This window comes from Falco cherrug, chromosome Z (assembly GCF_023634085.1).
Source record: "Falco cherrug isolate bFalChe1 chromosome Z, bFalChe1.pri, whole genome shotgun sequence".
Lineage (NCBI taxonomy): Eukaryota > Metazoa > Chordata > Aves > Falconiformes > Falconidae > Falco > Falco cherrug.
In genome coordinates, this window is record NC_073720.1 from 61,849,543 (window position 1) to 61,873,533 (window position 23,991).

The 23,991-nt window shown below is 40.4% G+C and overlaps 1 protein-coding gene across 3 annotated transcripts; it reads right to left on the minus strand.

Moving 5' to 3' along the window:
- Nucleotides 1-205: 205 nt before the first annotated feature.
- NREP (neuronal regeneration related protein) lies at nucleotides 206-22,049 on the minus strand. 3 transcript variants are annotated; one of them, XM_055699610.1, is made up of 5 exons: nucleotides 21,937-22,049; nucleotides 21,169-21,216; nucleotides 19,611-19,673; nucleotides 5,806-5,883; nucleotides 206-1,899 (listed from the first exon to the last, which is right to left on the minus strand). In XM_055699610.1, exons 3-5 carry the CDS (start codon nucleotides 19,611-19,613, stop codon nucleotides 1,774-1,776), a joined length of 207 nt encoding a protein of 68 aa, XP_055555585.1. In that variant the 5' UTR covers nucleotides 19,614-19,673; nucleotides 21,169-21,216; nucleotides 21,937-22,049; the 3' UTR covers nucleotides 206-1,773. The 3 variants fall into 3 exon arrangements, with proteins under 3 accessions (XP_055555585.1, XP_055555587.1, XP_055555586.1); XM_055699612.1 differs by lacking the exon at nucleotides 21,937-22,049 and adding an exon at nucleotides 21,321-21,462; XM_055699611.1 differs by lacking the exon at nucleotides 21,937-22,049 and having other exon boundaries at nucleotides 21,169-21,462.
- Between the last annotated feature and the right edge of the window lie 1,942 nt (nucleotides 22,050-23,991).

Here is a 23,991-nt window from a genome sequence, read left to right on the forward strand (position 1 = left end):
ACCATTGTCCAGCAGCTATCATTTTCCAGATCCAGGTCTGGCATTTAGGTTATCTCAATAGCTATTGTTTAGCAGACAACAAAAAGAATCACCTTTAACTTCACCAGATATTCCTGAAAAAACCTCAGAAGTCATGTAAAGAACAGGTGCTAACAAAGAGAAAAGGAGCCCTCCTCTTACAATAATAAGAAATAGACACCACAGCTACCCTTAGAGCTTGCATATTTATTGAACAAATCCTACTAAAATAGCTAAAATACATTGGGTACTTGTAGTGCATTATTAAAGATCACATCATTACAAAAGCCTGCATTTTCAGCAGTACACAACTGCAACTATACATAAATGCCACAACTGCTGAATATTACTTCTTGCTTTATATACAGCACAGTAGACATATCTAATCTATCGGAAAATAAAATGTACAAGAAGAGGGATACAGAAGGTGGGAAAAGGAAAGAAATCTAGGAACTGCGGTGCATGCATTTGTATTTAACAGTCAGAAGCTAAAACAGTTCAGAACAAGGCCTGCCCTGTAAAAGGAAGAGCTAAAAGACAGAATTATATAAAAAATTAAGGTGGGCTTTCAGACTGTGTCTAACACAACAACACTCCATGAGCAGATGATACTGTTTAATTTTGTGTTTTGTGTTGTTTTGTATTGATAGTAGTCTGGGAGCAAGAACAAAAATGTAAAGTCCACATGTTGACAGTACTGTGGAAATGTACTCTTTCCCCTTTAGAACTTCTCCTCCCAGAAATTTGCTGTGTTTTTTTTATTATATCCCCTATTTTATGGTTTTGAAGAAGACATTAAATTTGTCCCTTCTTTAAAAAAGGCTATTTAAAAAAAAGGCAAAAAGCAAAAGAGATTTTGAGAGGTTGGTGGAAAATTATTGCTCATCTTTCTCCATTAGGTGGATAGGAGTCAGAAAGGAGATTTTACGTAAATTACAGTTTTGTGATTGCTCCCACTATAACTGCATGTTTGTGAGTGGACCCTGATAGGGAATCAGTTCCTCACTTGTACACTATAAGTAGTTACTCACCTACCACACTGAATAAGAAAGCCACACTGAAGACACAAGTAAACAAGTCAGTCCAGTCTAAAGAACAACATTCAGAAAAACAAAGTACCAACACCTTCTCAGAACATGGAAAGAAAAAAATAACTCCATCAGAGCTACCTTGCCAAGGAGCATATTTAAAGTCCAAAATAGCACCATTCATCAGTGTCTCAAATCCCGTGGCAGCATCACAATCACTTACCACAAGGAAACCATGAGTTTCATACTACTTCTATACATCAAAAGAGTACATGGATAAAATATAGAGATATACAGACAATCAATGAAAATAAACCACTAGGCTTGCTACATCTAAATGAAAAAAAGGGGGACTCTCAGCCTCTGCAAGAAGCAGTTTGGGATGGTGGTAATGGAGAGAGCAGTTTACCGGTTGTGTGTGTGTGAGCAGTGGAGTTTGAGTAGTGGAATAAGACATTGCTGTGGTAGAACCAGGCCTGAGGGCCCACCTGTAATGTTTGTAAACATGGATTCACAGTGTGAAATTCTGAGAGCTTTCATTTGAGTCTGAATGCTAAAAAATATTTTTATGGTACACGTTTATCCACTGTTATTCTCTAAAGCAAGGCTCAGAGTCCCATAGTTTCTTCTTACACTTGATGATTTACACAGAAACAATTCCCGATACATGACACCATGACCTCATCAAACCCATACACCATATGTAATACAAATGGAAAAATTATGACTAAAAAGAGTAGAGGTAATCGATTTTGGTGAAATGGAGTCCATCGCCATTTACTGGAACCAGGCATGCCCCTTCTGCCTCACTTTTCTTCTTGCGATTTACTTCCTTCGAGATGGGGAGACTTCCCTGCAGAAAGGAAAAACGGTGTTAGCTGTGTATTAGCTGTGCTTTGGAGAAGTCTGTTCGGTGGGGTCCTCCCTGCTGTTATCCTATGTTTTCCACAGTGCCCTAGCTGAATTCAGAAGTAAACACCTACTAAACTTGTCTGGATCCACTATAAACACTAATGCCACAGAGAGCAAAGGATTGTTCAAAAACCAGGCAGCATCTGAGGAAGAGTCTTTGCTTGGGGATGAATGAGCGTCCCCCAGCAGACAAAACGCAAAATAAACAATCCTCCACAGCTGAAATGGGGAATCCAGATGCTTGTTGCAGCTGGAGAGATCCCAGTCATCCCAGAAAAGTTACAGGGGAAGAAGCCATGGAGTCACAACCCTTCCTGCAGTTTGCCACCAGCCGTACATCCTTACCCTATTCCTCAAAATTACTTTTCTCACTCCTGCCAAACCAAGCCATTTCTGTGCCCTTCATAATAGCTGGGACAGCTCAGGTGTAAAACTGTACCTGCACATGCTGTGTGTGCAGTAGTTCTGGCACACAAATTGGGCTGAAAAGGGGCAATTACCTGCTTTGCACACGTGAAGCGCAGAAGGCAAGCACAGTGTCCCAGTGTCATGAATGCAAAACTTGTGTCCACAAATTGACAGACAGCACCAAATGCCTCTGAAATGTAACTCAGTACCAACTCGGGTAACCAAAAAACAAATGTTAATTGTATTATCTAGCAATAATTAATTTGTTTGCTTGCTTTTTTTAAACCCCAAGCTTACTTGGCCTCCAACATAAAAAGTGTATCTTGGCTATGAAAGATCGTCTTATTATTAAGAGACCCTTTTACAGCTTAGACTGCTCACCGTTTAAACACCTTACAGCTTAAGCAGCTAGCATACACTAATAAGTGACTTTCTTATAGTACTTCATTGAAATGAGTACTCTGAAGACATTGTAGTGTGTTACCTGTCCCTGAACAAGTAAGGAGGTGGTGTGCCGTACCAGCCAGCTGCCTTAGACAGATTTTTTCACTGGCTGAAGTCTATGCCTATGCAGCAAAGTGTCCAAATACATGTTTCAGTTTAAGTCTCAGAAGGAAGCCTAAAGGCTGAGCACTAGCTTAAAGTACTTTATTCATGACATCTCACTGAGGGATCTTAAAGAATGTTTAGCTAGTAATAAATGTAAATCCTGGAAAAAATCTGTAGTTTCTCTGTTTAAGAAGTGTTTTATTGTTTTTATTGCTTAGGACGTGTTTGTTGTACAAGCAGAATGCTTTTAGCTTATTTAAGAAATTGAAGCTATCTTCTCCAAGTTGATTTTTTTCTGATGTGAGAGTTGTGAATTTCTGAATTAAACACATAGCAGTTGCACAACTGAAAGTGCAATTTTCAGCAGTTTTCCTTTCCTGGCTCCTCAAAGCCCTAATTTCCACTGGAATGTCCATATTTGCTATATTTACTTGTGCTGGGAAGGAAGCCACCCCATGGCTCTCCCACTGTCTTTATCATAGTTTACAGGATAAATTCTGCTTTCAGGTAGATTAATTCCCCTGGGGCTCTGCACTGCACACAGCCAGGAGCAGTTTTCAGGCTGGACAGGGTAAAATTCTTTCCTAGGGGCAAATGGTGCCATCTCCCTTTGGGGCATCAAAACAATGGAGAAACTGAGCACACTTCAGCCAGTACATGTGCAGAAGGGCTCTGCAAGCCAGGGGAAGAAACATACCTTGCCTTTGCTAGAGCCAAACTGGGGGTTTTGCAAAAGACAATTTCAGACTGACAAAATAACTTTTAAATTTCAGTGACTGCACAAACCTGCTTCCTCAGAGGACTCTAGAAAATTCCATCTTTGTGATAGTGTTTTTGCTTTTTAGTTGAGTAGATTTGCTACTTGTGTATCATTACAGGATATGAGAAGAAAACTAGAAACTCACACATGCTAACAGGCACACCACACAGACCAAAGGTCTGGGCAAATTTCCAAAAGCATTGTGTTGGGTAGTTCCTTTTCAGCTGTGAAAACAATCTCAGCCCTGAAATTCTGCCATACAATCATAAGATAAAAAGTCCCATATGACCCTTCTAGGTCTGGAAATAAATTGTCTTTAAGAAATGTATCCTTTTATATTTGTTGGTTGCATGAAAACAAAAAAGCACTTTTCTTTGAAATATCTTTCAAAAAATATATTAATTTTAATTTGTTCTTTCAGTAGTTCAAGCTGTTTAACATTGAGTACATAAAACTGTTGAGCTGAAGGACAGAGCACTTTCTGCAGTCTTCCTCAGCAATTTACCCTGATTAATTTTATAGGATAGATGAAAAACATTAGATTCCAAAGACACCCAGTTTCTGTTAAGGGTGGTACTCTGCTAGAAGGTGGATTGTGTGCAGCTAACAGTCAAGGTGCTTTTAAAGATCAATTGTGATATAAAATTTGGAGCTAGTTCTAAAACCTGGTCCTTTTAAGCTACACTAAATATATTTTGAAGAACTACATAAAGGCTACAAAAAATGCATTCTATTTAAAAAGCAGGAATGCAATCACTTCCGAGGAAAAAAACTATAATAATTTTTGACTAGCTGAGAAACAATTGTCCCTTTTGATAAACTTTTTTAAAGTTACATACAGCATAAAACCATGGCTATTCATAAATCCGATATAATGCAGCATTGTTACTACACTGCACGTAGCTCACAGCTTCATTCCTGTGTTTCAGGAGCAACTTTGTTTAATGATGAATGACAACTTACTAAAAGCTGCTAACAAAATTTGTAATAAAAATCATCTAGTTAACACACAGCTGATTCATAAAATTTGCCAATTCATTTAATATAAGTATGACCATATATATATATCTATATATCTCACATTCATCATAATCTGGCGTTGCTATCAGCCTACTCAGCTGAACTTTTGAAATACTTTGAATGTTAAGAATGGCAGTACTGCCATATATGTTAATTTAAAGACTGGCATGCTGGCACAGGAGTCTGCAAATAGCAGACTGCAAATAGCCCAGCCATAAATTTTAGAGGTTACTTTATAAAGAAATAGTGTGGAAAATACAGTGTTATCTAGATAGAATAGCAGAGTTTTGTTAACAGGGAGCTGGAGTCTAGATAAGAATTGAAACAATCAAAACAGTTTTCCATGTGCTCTCTACTTACCTATTTATTTTTTTTTTTGCCAGATTTTGAGTCAGTAATGAAAGGGGATATGAAAATAAAACATGTACATTCTGTGGTTCTGAGTAACTGTTGTATTTTCCTACTCAAATTTCATATTGTTTCACATTTATGAAACCAGCAATGGTAACAGAATAAAATCTCACAAATCTTGTCTGACAAGCCACATCTGCATTTATGTTGGGGTACTGCTTGTCAAACTCAGATAAAAACTGCCATGCTTTGTATGCCTGTTACTCAAGCCAAGTAAAGCACAAACAGAAAACACAAAAGAAAAAGAAAAGCAACACCACCACCTTCCTCCTCCTGCATAATCATTGACTTCTTCATCTGCATTGCTAAGAGACAATTGCCAAAATCATGCATTCAAAACTCAGATGCTAAGCCTGTAAAATCAGGAGACAGGCTTAAGAAACAGAGCTCTTGAAAATTAGTATGTTTTCCTTCCGGTATGTAGCCAGCAAGAGTCCCTGTTTTCTGCAAGCCTGAAGGGTAAAAACATAATTTTAAAATGAAAGCTGAAATCTTCAGTTAACTGCCTGGGTCAAGGAGCCAAGGCTTTAAGAAAAACAGAATACCATGAGACTCGTGATGAAATCATGAGAGCTGGCTACTCTCTTGAAGCAGTCATAAAATAAAACCCATTGAACTTTCAATTTTTTTTTTTTCCCAGAAAACTCTCATCTTATTAAACTGTTTATTAGATGAAACAAATTACATGAGTAACTTTACCTTTGGAAATCCCCCATCTTCTTGGCTGGTTGGAAAAATCTTCTGGCTTACCCAAATGGTTAACCTTGGTTGATAAACCTGTAGTAACATAAATATATACAATTTCTTACTAACAAAGAGAGATTCATTGAATGCAATCAAGTGGTGTTCATGTGACAGACTACATTGCTAAACCCAAGAGTCTAACGTCAGTTGAGCTTGGCCCAGCGACCTAGCTGCCTTTTTTGCTCAGTACATATTTTTGACTACACACGACAACAAGATCTGTCCCTTGAGTATTTCAACTATATTGTTTATGGCAGTCTGCATTCAACAAGCTTTTTAAAAACAGCATAGCATGGATTTTTTTGCAATGTCTGTAAGAAATCCTGTATAAGAGGATATCCATATTAATAAACTTACTGAAGATACTGTGAGACCACACATCCACTCTCTTCTGCCACAAGGCACGGGCAAAAGGCAATTTAATGAAGTTTATTGCCTTTATTGATGACTGCAGAGACAAGGGCAACACACCTTTGATAATCCTTTCACAATGAACTGTGAACTAGAATTTATTACTATCTAAGATCATTGACACAGCTTTAATTTTATGTTAGCACCCTGTATTTTAGACATTAAAGGAATTCCAACACATTATAAAGACATACCATAAAATAGCTGGCAGCAGGGTTTAACGGTTAAGGTGCTGGCCTATGACTGTGACAGGAAAATATTCCTATGGAAAATGCATCAGATCCAAAGCCAGCCACTGACTACAGCGGGAGGCTAGAGTGAATAAATGCCAGGCTAATGTATCTCGGTTACAGCGAATCTGAGCTGGAAACCTCCTGTGCTTCAGTTCCTCAACTTTGGGATGAAGATAAGAGCATTTCTTCGTCTCGCTCTCATTAAACACTGAAGTGGTGAGGTACAAGCTGCACACAACAGTGAAGATCTTATTTTCCTGCTGGGTCTGCCTCCTGGGCCTCTGGGGTTTTGTGAATTGAACTCTTTCTGCACAATGCCTGAATGTCAGATTGTCAATGTTTTGAGTTGAGTTTGTTTGCACTTTGGGAACCAAAACTTGCCCTGTCACTTAAACTCCTGGTGGGCAAGCTTTACGTACCTGCTTACTATGGTATTTATATTGAAACCTGAGGAAGGTTTTCATTTCTGTGGAGTTGCATGTTGGCTATTAGTCGTCACAACCAGACTAGATGTAGCTTGGAGAAATTACCAGAAGTTTCCTTGAATTATCTTTCCAAGAGAAAATTCTGAACTCTACTATAAAGTAGGAAACAGAGGAGGGAAATTTAAAACACAGAGCCTAAGGCAGTGCCTGCTCTGACACATTCTCCCATGATTTTCCGCAGTACAAACCACAGTGCTTTCTACTGTTTAAAGAATCAGATTTTATTTCATATTTTAGATTACTGTATATATGATCTCAGACAATCCAGTTGAGCTCTCTGGGTATGGCCAACATAGAATAACTAATGCACAGCGCAGGGTACTCTGTGAGTTCATCAGTTAATGTTCACATTAATAATTTCAGACACTGGAATGAAAGACACAAAATAACCCCTGAGCTCTCCTGTTGGTATTTATAATCACTGATTACCCATCCTGCAACTATGACTTGATTTTGCTGTGTAGTCATATTTTCTGTATGAAAACTCATGGTGGCAAACAGTGATAGCAGTTCAGCTCTACCACAGGACATGTATGTTCAAACCAGAAAAGTATACAAAAATGTGTATTTTCAGTTTTCCTATAGGAGGATGGAATAAACGTCAGAGTACAGTATTATTAATCATGATGAATATGAGTTTCTCTATTTTCCATGGAGTGTAAGATGTGTTCAGGTTAGCCTATAAGCCTTGTCATCTCTATTAATATTTTAACAGGAATAAAATAAGCACCTGCAGTTAAATGACAAAGAAAGGATCCTCAAATTCATAAGAACTTAAAGGGACTGCAGTTTGAGGGTAGGAGGGGTGGGAGGCAGGCATAAAAAGAGGTAAATTGTAAGATATACTCAACTATGCTCCAGAGTTTAAAACAAAAAAAAGCAAAATAAAAATCCACTAAAACCTACACTACCACCACCAAAAAACCCTACACACACAGAGAGCTACCTTCCACAGTAATTTTCTATGGGAAAAAACCTAATAATCCTGTTTTCTTAATATCTCTTCAAAAACAACTACTGTGGCCAATATTGGTAGATAACCACATGGACTAATCTACAGACAGTAACTGTTCTGCTGTAACTGTACCAAACTCCTGAATGGGCAGCCAAAGGACTTCAAGAATCTGCCTTGTGAGCAATGCTAAAAGGCTGGAGAATCATGGTTTGGATCCTGGATAAGTGGAGGAAGATTCAGGAATGGGAAAAATGATGCTGGTGTAGAAGAGTCTACTAAGGACTTACTACAATCCACCAGGAGGAAAAAGAAAAAAGAAAAAAAAAAGATGTCTGCTGTGCTATATGTTTTATAAAATACAGAAACTACTTAGATATTCAAATATACTGATAACTAGGGTGTTAGAAAAACAGCAAGAACTTTTCATCAATTACAGCAGCTCAAAACAACTGGCATTAATGTTGCAAGATGAGCTATAGAGAGAGAAAAAGTGCAAAGCAATGCTCCATTACAGAGTACGATGTAAGGCTTACAACATTCCAGCTGTTAGCATGAAGAAAACATTTCTAGATAACTGCTTCCATTGATACACACTGTATTTTCATTTCTTAGTATTTCCTGTGTGACTATTATGCGAGTACAGGCTTGGCTTAAATAACCAATGTATGGGATTCAGAACAGAAATACTGAACTTTAGGATGGACTGATAACTAAAGTTACTGTGAGTCTATACAATGCATATAAGTCATATGCTGACTCAAATTAATAGCCTTAGTATTTGATAAACCTTAGGAAAAAAATCAAGCCAGAAAACTTCATCCATAAATTATCAGTGGATTACCCCTAAACATCTGACTAACAGCATTACTACCCTTGGAAGTCTGCCTTCCTGGCAGAACATGTGATACACAAAACCATTCACTCTCACTTTGAGAAGTCAGGGGGAAAGAAACCTAGTGATCTGGGAAGTGCTCTCTGAGACAGTGTTCTACAACAACAAGCAATTCTGCCCGCCAAGTCAAGCCCTGCTTGAAATAGGAAATGATGATCTATGAAGAATATTTTCTCAATCCTTCAGCCTCCATCCTCTTGAAAAGATAAACATAATAAAAACTAAGATTAAAAATCAGGAAAAGCAAAAATGTTTTATTTACCAGCCCTTACAACATTCAGACTCCAGAACTACTTACTGCTACTTTTTTTTTTTTTTTCTCAAAACCAGAGGGATTTCTAGAGTAGATTTTTCTTTTCTCCTCTGCCCAACAAACTGAGAAACTTTTTCGGTATTGCAAAAGATCTGTTTAACCAGCATTTCAAAACTCTAATGCCTATTCTTCCATTGTAAGCCATGCCCTCTTTAAGGAACAGTAGGTGAGCACAAATATTTGTCCAGCTTTAAAACTGATAGCTGGACTAAATCTACTGTGTAAGTCACATTAAAATGCTAAAATTAATTTCATGCTACCCACTCTTCATTCCTACTCACTAAGAGCATCTTTCAAACATTCAGATGTATCCATCAAAAGGAAAAAAAAAAAAACCAAACAGATTTAAGGCATGCTAAACTTAGCGAAATGAGCACACTCCTGTTAAGCATTCCCAAGGTTTTTACAGTTAAGAAACAAGCAAGAAAGGCCACAGGGTTTTTTTGGTTGGTTGGTGGATTGGTATGGTTTTTTTCTTTTGTTTTTTCTTCATGGGGACCACAAATCAATTCCTGTTCATCAAATCTCATTTGAGACTTACAGGAGTTGAATTTGACTGCAGTCTGGATTTCCAAACCACCAGCTTAAAGAAGAAGACCAAGTGCTCTGACTACATCATCAAGCACCTTTTCAGAAGTTTCAGATAATTTCTGTATCATATAAACCAGTTCTGTTGAGGGGGAGGAATGAAAAAGAAAGAAAAAAAAAAAGAAGAAGAAGAAATTATGACAAATACTCCAGAAATTCCTAATTCCACATAAAAGATGGTCTTCTCTCATAATTCTAAACTAGCCTACCTAAGAGAGGAAAAGGAAAAAGTAGAAGGGAAAGCTTTACCACACAGATTAACAGTCTAATAGCAGACACAAGATGGCCATGTGCTGAGGAAATGAGTAAAATGGTAGAGGTATGTGTTGAAGAGAAGGAAAGGATGGGGCATGCTCTTCCCTGACTCAGCATGAAAACTGCGCTTGTGCAGCTGTGAGGACTGAGGGCCCTGTGGGCCAGGACTGGGAGAGGACATCTACCTACCATGCCTCCTCAGGAGACGGGCTGTACAGCTGGAAAGGAACGCCACTCCTTATTTCTGTACCTATATTGCTTTAGTTCGGGGATTTTTCACCATCATTGCTCTGTGTTGCAATGACATCAATCAATAGTATCGGGGTCATAGAGGAAAAGTTGTAGATGGTTTCCTTTGTGGCTGGTCTCAGCATCACCGAAACTGTCTAGCAGATTGTCTTTCTAAATTGAGTCCCAAAGCACTTTCTTTTGCAATAAAAATTATAACATAGTTGCATGCTAAGTTGAAACAGTTATAACTTTGCAGGTTTTTTTGAAGTTTCTTAGTTACCAGCTGGTTGGAGCTGTAGTGACCTTTCCCAGAACATTCTACCATGCGCTTCTCAATCGCCCAAATGCCTCCCACTGCAGTAAAAAGTTCTCTTTGTAACCAACAGCCTACCATCACAATCCAGATGCACAAACAGAACATCTTACCGCACCACTGATTGAACACCACATAAATAATTCTGTTAAAAAAACTAATTAATTTTAAAAAACACTGGAAGGATAGCTGGTGCTAGGATCAATGTATTTACTTAAGTGCAAGTGGTGAACTAATGCTCCCATCTGCAGTAGTTTATTTTTAACACTGTAAGAAGACCATTACAAAGGCATATAATATTCATGTCCACCATGTTCCAAACCTAGCACACAGGGTTTAATACATACAGCAACTGTCAGGTGAATGGTCGCTGCTTCTCAAGAGTTTAGCTGGGTCACAGTCTGCTATCCATCACCTTTGTCCTCTGAATCTTCTGGAGAGGGCAATGACAGGGCTACATCAACAGTGCTCATGGCTACTCCTTATTTCAAAGAGTCAGTGAAGTTTTGATGAACCTTTGCTGTATTCAAGAAGTTGTACTTGTGATCAAATGGGATGCTGCTGTTGCGATAGGCTGGCTCTGAAACTGGCTCAGTGAAGAATTTTCCCTATTGAAACATCAGAAAACCCAACTTGCCCAAGTTAAAATGCAACTTAATTACCTTTGCTTAATTCTTTAAAAATACTGTCAATGTGGTTCAGCAGGTGTGAGGCCTGCCAGTTTTGTGAACTTGATCATCACAAGTCTGAGCCTCTGGTTGAGGTACAGCTGGTAACCCCAATAACCTAACTCCACATTTTCAGTATACTGTCAGGGCAGACGGCTTCTGTATCATCAGTGCTGTGAATATTCAAAAATCGGGGGGTGGGGGGGGGTGGGGGAATAATTTTCAATCCTTTAACTTGGTTAATGCCACACAGCAGATAAAGATAGATAAACGGTTTGAGAGAACTGTTGAAGAACTGTATGATCATTCTCCTCCTGGCTGGGATTGCTCCAGGTGGCCTACCTTTTTGGTGAGACTTGATCTGCCATTACAGTAATAATGAATACATGGCAGTATCTCAGCAGGACATGGCAGGACAACTGCACACCTGAACTTGCCTTTGACTTCTCTGCACCAGCATCATTTGCTGGCTCTGCCTTTTCATGGGGAAGATATTACTGCTGCTTTTTATTCCTCCCCATCTGATGACTCAAACTCACAGCCACATAGAGATGAAAAAGACTAAATGAGACAAGTATGCTTTTCCTTGCATCCCCCTCTTCATGCTGCACATGAATTAGCAACTTTATTCATTAGAATTTTTTCGCAGTTCTTGTTCATCACTTCTTCAATTTCTGTCAATTTCACAGAATAGGATGTCATCTGCTCCTTCCCTACACAACATAAGTAAGTGACCTTGGAAGCAGTTTTTCTAGATTTTAAGTACAAATTGTCTCCTATAAACCCATATTAATTCATTGTTTCTTTCATTGTTCTCAAAACATCTAGTTTCCAGGCTGCACTGAAGTGTCCGCCCCTCTGTAGTCTCCTACCTTGGCTCATCTGTATCAGCTTCTTCAAAGAATTTGCTCCTATCCTCACCCACACTATACAAGTTGCATCTTTTACATATGTACTTAGAGCATCCCATGACACATATAAGAAAATTAACTGAGTGACTGTGCAAAATTTGCTAAAACATGCTTTTAAGACTAATGGGTTCTACTGCTGCAGAGCCTTTTGCTGCAGGAAAGGATGCTGGTAGCTAACCACTTAGAGCGGGCACATTGTTCCAAGTCTCTTACATGACTACTGGCCTCCAAAACTGAGTGAGTATGGTGTTGAGGAGGGGGAAAACACAAGCTAATCTAGCTTGAGTATATAGTCACCACACTCTGGCCAAATTCTTTAGCTGATAAGAACACTCAACAGAAACTTGAGCTGTTTTCTGACATACGTGATTGAATGAGGTTAGTTATAGAAAACACTTCCTTTTTCCCTGGAGAGGAATCCTCCCCACACCTACCTAAGTGTAACGCAACTTTTAGACAGATCAGTTTGCACTTTTCTGCACTAGTAAGGATGAATCCAGCTTGTGTGCTACAAGTGCTCTCATGCTGCTTTTTTACTTCATTAATATGCAAAAAACATTGCAAAGCATTGTTAATATTTACCACACATATGAAGAGTAAGAGAAAAAGAAATCAAGTGGTACATTGTGAATGCTGTCATAAATGCTCACCCAACTTCTGACTGAATTCATTATTTTAACAAAGACACTCATTACCAGAGTATCACACTACTTGAAAGGAAAATAAATGCAATTATTCCAGAACAATAATAAACAAATGTATATTATATGGAAAGCTCCATTAACCCATATAATGGCTGCAAACTACTTTATTCCACCAGTAAATTTCTGTGCATGAACTCTGAAACTAAAACATTACAGAAATTGAAATAACCAAACGATGCCTCCAAAAAACCAAACTCAGAACCCAGTGCAACCCAGCACCTTTTCCGCTTCATTTCGTTTGCCTCTGCAGTACAATGGTAGCTTTTGTTGTTTTACTTAACATGCACACACAGAAAAACAACAGTTACAAGCCTGAAAATTAAAATAGTATTTGAGTTTTCAGTCAATTACAAAGGAGTTTGTAATTTGCTCTTCAGTGCAATAAGGTAATGAAAAGTTTAATTAATAACTATTTGTATCTACACCTAATGGTAACTGCAGAGCAAGATGCAGAACCAAGCCTCTTGTTACAAAGTCAGGTGAACGTACAGCATGGCAGCAAAATTCAGTACCAAAAAGGCCCCACAGTTAATTTCTTCAGTAGTTTCATACCCAATAGCGACAAATTACTGGATCAACAGACGTGGAAGAAAAGCAGCATGCTCACAGACTGACCGAAAAGTCCATTTAGCCCAGTCTCGCCCTCCATTGAGTTTTGCTCTTAAGGGAAAGACCAACAAGAACAGTGGTCAGTAGGCAGACCCTGAAGAGAGAATAGCGACAGCCCAAAACAGTGCTTCTCCTGTGTGCTCTCCCAGTTCTCTCCTTCCAATTTTGGGATATACAAAATGTTTACACCAAGCTGACTCTGCAAAAGTGTTTCATTTTTAAAGTTCATACAGTTTTTCTAAATGAATGGCCTGAATACTGTAACTTACAGAAGACTTAACACACTGCTTTGGACTAAAACGGTTTTGTTTGTTAAGTTTTGTTTACATTTCTCACACATACCAGAAAGATGACCAGAAATCCAACAACCGATGTTCTCCAAGTGGTGGCAAGCTCACTGCCTCTGCCGACTGCTTTCCTGCAGAGCCCAAACACAAAAGCCTTTCCTCTCATGAGATGCCAACCTCTTGCCCAACCAGCATATTTCAGACAAGTATTAAAAGCCCCAGTGGTACACTTGGAAATGGGAGACAAATCCACATTGTACAGCCAGTACTTACCTCATTAGAAGAGATGCAATGGCCACAGCTGATGATAGTATAACAGGTGCTTGAAAGCATTATGGTACATTTACCTGCAGTCACCATATTACCAGCATCTAGTATCATTTAATGTAGCTTAACTGCTACTCCAAATACAAAACCACAAACTATCATGTAAGTTCTGTCGGCTCAAAGCAATAAAAATCCATCGGTTCTGGGACTTATCTGATGAGGAGTCACACAGGAAAAGAACTTTCCCTGCCAAGTATTGTTTCTAGGTTTTGTTCATGTTACCTTATACAATTACTTAGCTGAGAAAGTAAGGGTAAGGACATTTACCAATGTTTCCACAGGATTTTCTTCTGCCAGCAGGAATAGAATTGTTTAAACTCATATTCTTTCATGATGGAGATTTATCACAGATATAGTCATGTTCAAACAAAGAAGGAAGATAAAGAAGGATGATTTGTTCCCTTCTCTAACTTAAATCTTTTTGAGTAGCTCTATGATGCCAATGCATGTCTTCTAAACATGAGTGCTGTAAGAATTCAGGAGTTCTTTCTGATAATATACATATTAAGCCAAGGCTTATACCACCTCCACTGAGAACACACAAATTTACTTTAACTTTTTTCAACTTACTCCCACACAGGTATGCTACTCTAGTAGACAATAAGGTTAGTATTAACAAAATTAATCCAGAAACATTTCTTCCTGCAGGATGAGAAAACACTACCTGTTCTGAGGGTGGGTGTAAGTTTTTTTGTTTGGTTTTTTTTTTTAATGCAGTATTTACAGAAAGAAACATCAGGGATCCTCCCAGGAACATCTACATAGGGATTCATTCAGTAGTGCTACTGTGAATTTGCCACACCAGCAGTCTAAATTGAATTTCATGTAGCACTCAATGATTCATAGTATTATTCTACACTAAACATTTGAAAAGAACATTTTTGCACCTTTCCAGATTGCACTGTCGACCAATATGGCTTCATGAGGTGAAAAGATATTTGAAATAAAAACAAAATACAAATATTTAAAAATATTTTTATTAAAATATCCTGTCCCAGACAATGATAACTACTGGGTTATGTTTATGAAGTTGTTTGAGGGCTATTTAATGTAGTCCCTCTGCCCTCTCTTTAGCCATACACACAAGGATCAGAACTCAGGTGTGGGGCAGCAGTATTCCCATGTGAAAAAAAGAAGAGATTGTTGGGGAAGCCTTTGGATCCCAAGACTTAAAAATCAATAAATCAATGTCATGACTGTAGTATTACAAGGTGTATATTAATTCTTATTGCTGACTTTCCAAGACACCACCATTTGTTAAAAAACATTCAGTGAAGATTTGTCCTGGACAAAGTATTACATAAACTTCCGATCTCATGTGTCCACACAGTTCTGTTCAGATAAAGTATGCTGGTGCATAGTCACAAAAATTTAGCATTCAAAGCATGCATGTTTGTGTCTGGGTAGAAACACATACATACAGAGCTTTTCTCTTTTACTGTGTATAAGAACTGTACCACAGAAATATCCACAGCATCTACATCTTGGGACAAAAATCACTTTTTCTGGAACCCCACTTCAAATTTCTCTAGTCATAATCAAGTAAAGGTGTTTTTTTGTGCAGTTGAACTGCTGACTTGACAGAAGTATGGCAAAAAGTGAGTTTGTATTTCTCTATCTTCTAAGCTGGAAAGGTTTTAATTCTCCTAAAGTTTTCAGGAATCAAGTGGCTTTGAGCAAACTGCACCCAATGTATTCTTCATGCACAACACATAAGCATAATAAACAAGCACAATATGCACATTCAGGCGGCCAAAACTGCTTAGCTTTCATCCCTCTCAATTACTTGTCTTGACCAAATTCTGCCCATGGCTACACATGAACAGAAGAGGATCTGATATAGTCCTGCAGCTCCTATGCCATTCTGAACTGCATAAAGGAGAGCCCAGTTCCAGTACCAGACTTGGAAATAATCAACAAAGTATGAGTTTTCTCATGCCAGATCAGGAGCTGCATTTGTCCACTGTCTGTCTAGTATTAGGCTGGATATAATGTCTCATCCTAATATCTAATTCTTCTTATTCCTCAGAGCACATAAAAGGTTCAAAATTATGCCTGCCTCTGCCAGAACAATCCCAGGCTCCGTTCTCCACAGATAATCCTGAAGTTATGAACAATTGTTCCAACTAAGGTGAAGTAATTTTATAGGCACAGGAAATTTCAGAACGTGTAAAGATATCTGCATATAACTCACTGGAAAAAGGCTATACTGTACAACACGTAGCCGAGAGATTTCACACCACTAGTGCTTAAGAAAGCCATCTAATTGTGGTAAATCAGAATTAAATGAATGAGCTGCTTTAGAATATCTTTTTTTTATTTTCAAGTATGTGAAAACTAAAGGCTGCCCAGGCAGATGGTGGAATTACCATCCCTGGAGGTGTTTATAAAATGCATAGATATGGTGCTTAGGGACATGGTTTGGTGATGGACTTGGCAGTCCTGGGTTAAGGTTGGCCTTGATCTCAAAGTTCTTTTCCAACCTAAATGATTCTATGATTCTACAAAAGCTTCAATACGAGTAGGAGAAAAGGACACCCCTGAGTGCTTCAGAAGCAAACAAATGCACCACTTTGTCCAGTGTCTAAAATGCCTGCTTGATTTTTCTTTAAAAACATTTACCATTAGAAAAAGCCTTTCCTGGTTTTGCTAGAAGTCTCTTCTGAGGTCACAGGAAACTGGTATTAAGACTTCCTTGCCCTCACTCTTCTGACAAGATCCTTTATTCCAATGACGGAATTACAGAGGCCAAGCATATTTTTTTCTTAACTAGCACTAAAATCTAAATTTGTATTTTATGACATGCAGCACTTCCCATGGAGGTGATGTGCAGAAATTCTAGGAATTGCAATAAAAAGAGCAATTAAAATCACTTCAGGATTTTATACACTGCACATAAATACAAAAGGTTCTTTCTTCCTTTAGGTGGTCACTTAAAGAAATACAATACACAAGGACAGATCCTCAAATGGCAGGTGTTCTTGTGTAAGATGGCTCAAAATGTCCATGAGTTAAAATTATAATAATAGAAAGTACATTTTTCTGCCTTTCAATTTCTCTTTAAATTATTGATGATGTTATTAAACAGCTCCAAGAAAGATTAATTAGCCAGGTATGAGGAAATCCTAATTCAAACACTAGGAAAAGGAGAAGCAGCATTGAAAACTAACCTTCTACGTTATTTGCTTTTACTTGTAAGCAATTTTAAGAACAGTTTTATGGCATAAGAACACGAACAAACTAACAAGGTAAGACAGTGAAGTTAAACCAGGAATTAATTTGTTCTCACTCAGCAAGTTTATTCTGTTCACTCTGAATTTTACTGTAAGCTTAACTAAATAATTAATGAACTTTCAGTTTAGCAAAGGAATAAGCAGGCTGTTTTCCCCTGTTTTCTAAGGTTTAGTTCAGCCTGGTGAAATGTAACAGCTAAACTTTCACTGACTGGTGACAGCAGGATAGAGCCTTTGCATATGCTGTTAGATTAAAAACAATGTAAGCACTTTTACAATCACATATTTCAGTGTAGAAAGTGTTGCTCTGTAAAGAATTCTTCCTGCAAATTAGAATGGCTAAGGAAACACTTGCAATAAATACAATATGCCAAAGCCAAGTGTGTCCACTACTGCAAGGAAAGTATGTCAGTGGTCTGACTTAAAATTACATTCATTGTTACTGTGCCAAAAATGAAAGAAAAGGAAAGAAAAGGTGGTGGTAGGGGATAAGACTGCCAAGTATCACATTTTAAGCAACCTTGCAAGCTGGGGCAAAACCTAGTCTTTCCTACACTGAAATTCTGATCAACAGTCATGAAAAAGTAGAATTAGGCCTTTTCATAACAAATAAAAGAACTTGTCAAAAACAGCCAAATGAGATTTTTTTATGTTACACTGCAGAACTAACAATAGGACTAGACAGGTGGGTAACTACATTTTATTTTTTTTTCTGCATTTCAAAAGTCCTAAGTTGTATTTTATATTCTGGCCTGGAGACTGGCTTTACAAAACTGATTTCATTGACTACTACTGGAACCTTGCTAGATTTATAGAACCATCTGCTGGTAAAAATCAGTGGCTCTTTTATGCCTAACTAAACTTAAAATAATCTTTTGTTCCATAGATAGGCATATATTGCACATAACAGCCTGCATTCCATCTAAAAATGTGGGCTGATTGTCACCTTGGTGTTGGTAGGAAAACAGTTGCCTTATCCAATATTCCACAGTTGTGTGAACAAAATGTATTTTAACATGATTTCCATTCACAGTTTAAGTGAATCATTTCCCTTTTAATTCCCCACCCCCAACTATTCATTTATACACAGATGAGCAAAGCACTTTGATGAAAGTAGGTTCCAGAATAGACTAAAACTCCAGAATTTGCAAGTTTATTTTTGCAGATAAAACAACAAGCCAAAAAAAAAAAAGCCTTTATAACATTACATATTTGCTTATTTGAAACATCCTTTGATCATCCCTCCTCCCCCACATCAAAACAACCCCACAGAACCAGAGAAGGATACTTCATGCAATTATTTTAAACCAATCTTAATATGTCCCCGAGAACCTCACATTTTGGAGAATATTCTCTACTAATGTACACTCCATGCAATGCTACTTCAGACAAGCCACTGCCCCATACAAATTAACCAGTTTTTGACCACGGTATCATCACGTAGCCCCCAAAACACGTTTACGTCTGTACATGTATTCAGACATCCTTCAGTGATAACTGCATGGTCAATCAAGAACGCTATATGACTACACAGCACCTACACCAATTCTGCCTACTTATATACTTTTTTCTGTAAAAAAAAAAAATTCTTTGTTCTGCTGATTCTCAGACAATCCTTTTTAGAGAATGTCATATTTAGAGAATATTTAGACGTATACCATTTCACCCTTAAAATTAGGTGTTTGTCAGCAGTAATATCTCAGAATATAACAAATTTGCTTTAATCAGTAAAAATATAAATACAACTTGCACTGAAGGAAACAGGTTACTGTGGAACATTGTTCAACAAATACAGTCCAGCTAAGTGCCTCTAGGCTCAGTTAGGCTGAGGCCTAGCCATTTTTTCTGGAACAGATCTGTATCACAAAGAAAGGCTAACCTTCCAAAAAAAATTACCAAGTAAGAAAATCCAGTTTGCATCTTCCATAGTTCCCTGACAGACTAACATTAAATCTGCTTCACTTACTAAAAGCAATGACCTATTTCTTCTTTTTGGGAGGAAGGTGGCAGGGCTGAAGTTATTGGATATTGTTTTCTCTGCAAGTATTCCCACATGTGTTATGATGTATATTTTTCATAGTAACCTAAACACTTCTTGTTTCAATTAAATAAGCCTTACTGCACAAAGAGGGATTTCAGATTTTTATTCAAAAAATGCAAGAAAATCAAAGATCCAACATACGGAGGTTTTCAGAGTACATCAGTCATCATATGGCAATTCCCCACAGCCTCAAAAAGTATGTCTTATAAAGGTTGTATTTATAAATAAGTACTGGGTATGGGGAAAGAAGGTTTGTATTTATACAAAAAATTATTGATTCTTTGCTAAAGCAACCAATTCTTACCATTTTTAGATTCTGTTAAGTCTTGGGATTGCAGTTTCTCTCAAGTAGCACAAGGAGAACAATCTGAAAACAATTTAAAAAAATTAAAAATGAAAAAAAAAAGTAATTCCAACTGTCACAATATTTAATAGGGTTTTTTTGCCAGCATAGCAGTGGCCATGTTATACATAACAGAGACATGTATAAGCTTCAGTGGCTAAGATTAAAGTCACGCAAATTATTCTAACCACATGTATGCTTATATATCATGCATGTCTGTACTTTAGTGGTCTGTAGGCTTAAATATAGGACAAAGGAATCCCTGGTACCAGGAACTGCAGAACCCCACACTATTCTTAGCACTTGGTACATTGTGAAACTCGAGTACTATACCTAAGGGTTAACACACCTAAAAATCAGTTAAGACGATAAAAACCCCTATGCTTACTGTAAAGGTGGTCCATTGTTCCCAGGCATACTGCAAAGTGTGGGTTTTTTGCAATCAAGAAACAAGTAAAACAGTGTCAGGTTTTCACGATGTAATGGCCCAGAGAGTAGGTATTTTTGGAAATGGCACTGCATTACATAACCTCCAGCTTTTTCTCCCTCTCTATTCCACTACCCCCCCCCCCCCCATTTTAAATAGGGAGAGATAAAAAAAGAGAGTAGGTCCTACCTCATTTAAACGGTACCTTAAATTACCACTCTCTTAACTGACTGAAACTGTAGCATACCTGCTTTATCAGTTTTCATATAGTGACCAAAATTAAAGTTCTCTTCTATCGATTATCTATTTCTTACCTATAGTGTATATGTATGAAATGTAATTAGGCATGAGTCATATGTTTACACACAGACACACACATACACGTTGGATTTAAAACTGCAAACTCGTATATCTATAAATGTACACAGAAACGTTTGGAAAAAAAGCACAACAGTAAATGTTCACCAAAATACGGTTGCTTTGGGGGTTTTTTTCTCTCAGAAGAACCACCCAAAATTTAACTGCTGCACATGCAAAAATGCAGAAGGCTGTTGCAGGAATGACTGCTTTCTAAAAATAAACGCCGGCAGCCTGAGAGGAATCCAGTGTCAGGGCGGAGAAGAGGGAGATTCGTTTTATAAGGGAGAAGAAAAGAGATGAAAACCCAATCCGAGAGCCTTGCATGCACGCTAAAAAAGCTAAATGCATTAGGTTAAAAAATGCATTTTGGTGTTTGTGGAGTGCAAAAGCAAGAAAAAGGAAACAGTTTTAGAAAACCATTTCTCATCTCCCTTTGCATGTGTGCAGAAAAAGCCCCAACCTAGAAATCCACCCTTAAAACATAAAGACAAAGAGTTAAATACATATACTGCACGTTTTCTCATCTTTAAGAAAGCCTGTTTGGAAATGTGCACCGAGAGGGGGAAAGGCAAGCTGCAGCAAAGTCCACCTAAGGACAAAGGGAAATTAAAAGAAACAAATTGAGAGAGAGAGAGAGAGAGAGAGAGAGAGAGAGAGACTGAGAGAGAGAGAGAGAGAGAGGATTAATTAAAAAAAATAAAATTCTGTTGGATTGGAATTGCATATACTTACAGACAAAAGCCCCCGCTCCCTGTTCCCTTTCTGTCCCTTCTACATGATCTGAAACACAAATGTGGATTTTAAAAGGGCAGCATGCTACAGAAGGGAATTTATAGTTGGGGGAGTGGAGAGAGGGTAGGGGGTGTGGGGAAGAATGACTGCACCTCTTCCAAAGTGCAGCCTTGGAGAAAAAAGAAAAAGGGGTGGGGGTGGCTGGGGGAAAGTCTCTCTCAGGCTGGATTTTGGTTGCCAGTACTGGTTATATTGAACAATGAGCTAATTCTGATGGTAGCTGGCTGCCCGCCAGCTCTCCCCCCTCCCCTCCCGTCCCCTCCTTACACATACACACTCCCCCTGCCTTGCCCGCCCGCTCCCGCCCGCCTCCCCCCGCCCGCTGCTGCAGCGCCAGACTGCTTAGTCTGCAATAATCCGCAGCCCCACGTCCCCCCGCTGTCTGGGAGCCAGGGCAGCGGCCGCTCCGCCGCCGGCCGCGCTCCGCCGGGGGCGGGGGGCAGCGCCGGGCCCCCCCGGCCGCCCGCGGCGCTGAGGGGAGCGGCGGGGCGGGCGGCAGCCGTGTGCCGCTCGCGCGCGGCCGTTGGAGTCCCCGCGCCGGGCCGCCCCTCGCGCGCGGGGCCCGGCACCCCCCGGCAGCAGCAGCGGCGCGGGCCGGGGCGGCGTCCAGGCGCGGAGCGGGGCCAAGGCGCTGCGCAGCGGCGGCGCCCGGCCAGCGGCGCGGAGCGGCGCGGAGGGGAGGGGGAGGGAGCGGGAGCAGCCACATACTGTAATAATAACCCTGCAGCGGCAGCAAAGGGCATCTGAGGAGAAGGGGAGGGAGACGGAGGCAGCCGCTTCGCCTCGCCTGCGGCTGTGCCTGTGCCCGCGCCCGTGCCCGCGCCCGTGCCCGTCTGGGAGGGAAGAAAATGGTGGGCGGGGAAGGAGGGGGCGCCGCGCCGTGACACGGGCGGGCGGGGGCCGCCGCGGGGAGCGGGCCCGGCCCCGGCGGCGAGGGCGGGCGCGGAGGGGGCCGGCGTCTCGCTCGCTGCCCCGGTGACCCGCTGGCTGCGGGAGCGCCGCCGTGCCGGCCGGTCCTGCGGCTCCGCCGGGTGCCGAGGGGGCGCGGGGCCGCCCGCGGCCGGGGCGCGGTGAGGGAGCGGCGGGCGCGGCCGGGCCCCGCGGCGGGGCTGGCTCCGGCGGGGGCGTCAGGCGGTGACACCGCGCGAGCGGAGCACGGGCTCGTCCCGCAGTGCAGGCGCACACCGGCACGGCAAGGATGGGCGCCCCGCCGGCCGCGTACCGGCAGGACGGGCAGAGGCACAGCCCGGCGGCGTCCCGCCAGCGCCGTGAGCCGGGCCGGGCGCAGCCTGCCAGGGAGGAGCCCGCGGGCCCCGCAGGAGCGATGTAAGTTCGCACGTTACCAGGAGCGGGCCCCGTTCGGAGCGCCGGGCGCAGGACGAGGGGCCCAGACCGCAGCGCAGCGTCGCGACACGGCCGGCTGCTGCAAAGGCACCGGAGGAAGCTGAGCGGTGTAGGCTCAGCGCATTGATGAAGAGTGCCTGCACAGTACCTCTCCCTAAAACGCTATACGGGGATATATATGGCCAAAAAGCTGAGAAACAAGTGGTAAGGAGCTGATGCCCTGTTACCCTGCAGCCTGGCTGGGTGCCTCCCTCAAGGTTAAAGTATCTGAGGCAAGGGTGATTAAAATGGTGTGAAATCATACATGCTGCAGCGTAACAGAAGACTCAGCCGACTCTTATTAGGTTAGGTCTTGAGCAACTAACCTTGTTTTTCAAATCCACTTTCATTTGACTCCCCATGAAACTGCATTTTTCTGTGCTTCACATAGCATTGCCATTTGTTGAGTGGAATCAGCTTGCTATCACGTCTCTGCACCTTCCTGAATAGTTACTACATCTCTGGGAATGCTTTGCCAGCCTGTCAGCTTAAGGAAGATTCGGCAGCTGGAAAGGGGGAAATGTGGGACACAAGCAGCCCCTGGTATTTAAATCCCTGGCAACCTATGACAGTAACTCTTATCTTCAGCATTAGGGTCAGATCATTATCCACAGAAATACATAGTTACTACCGCTTGCCTCTGTTTTGCCTGCCTCCACAGGTTGTCGCTGATCAACTGTTGAGACTGAAGCACATTAGAGTTTGTACATTGAAACTTTTGAGATAGTCATATTCTTTTGCTGAATAGCAAATGCTAGCTACCTAGTGGCACTCAGATAAGAGTAATGGGGTCCCTTTGGCCTTTTTGACCTGGGGAGTGTGTCCCCTACCTGGTGAAGTGTCAGAGATTCACCACTTACAAAGATTTGGCACTGGGGAATGAAACTACATACCAAAGACTTCACAAGGTGGAAAGCTTGCATTAACAAAGCCCCTAAGAAGCTGAAGTGGACAACCAACACTGAGGGGACAGGTAGGTTCTTTTAGGTATCTTTGGCAGAATGATGACAGCATGAAATCATAGTTACAATTCAAGCTTTATATTCTTAACAGAATATTATGACTAGTATAGCATTGAATTTATGATTTGAATGGCAAAAGGTTTCTCTAAGCAGAATCAACATAGTACAATCTATAAGTAGCATCAAACAGAATTTTCAATACAACCTAACTTATAATTTCTCATCTCCTAGATTCTAACTTATGACTTCTAATCACCTGGACCCTCTGCAGATCAGGTCAGATCTTAATACCTGGTTTGCTGTATCAGTATAACAATTATAATCTAGACTCAAAAGTCATATAAAAGAATACATGTCAGTCTGTGGAGGAAGCAGAGGACGGTGGAGGTGTCCCTGGCTGCCAGAGGGACCCGGGTCT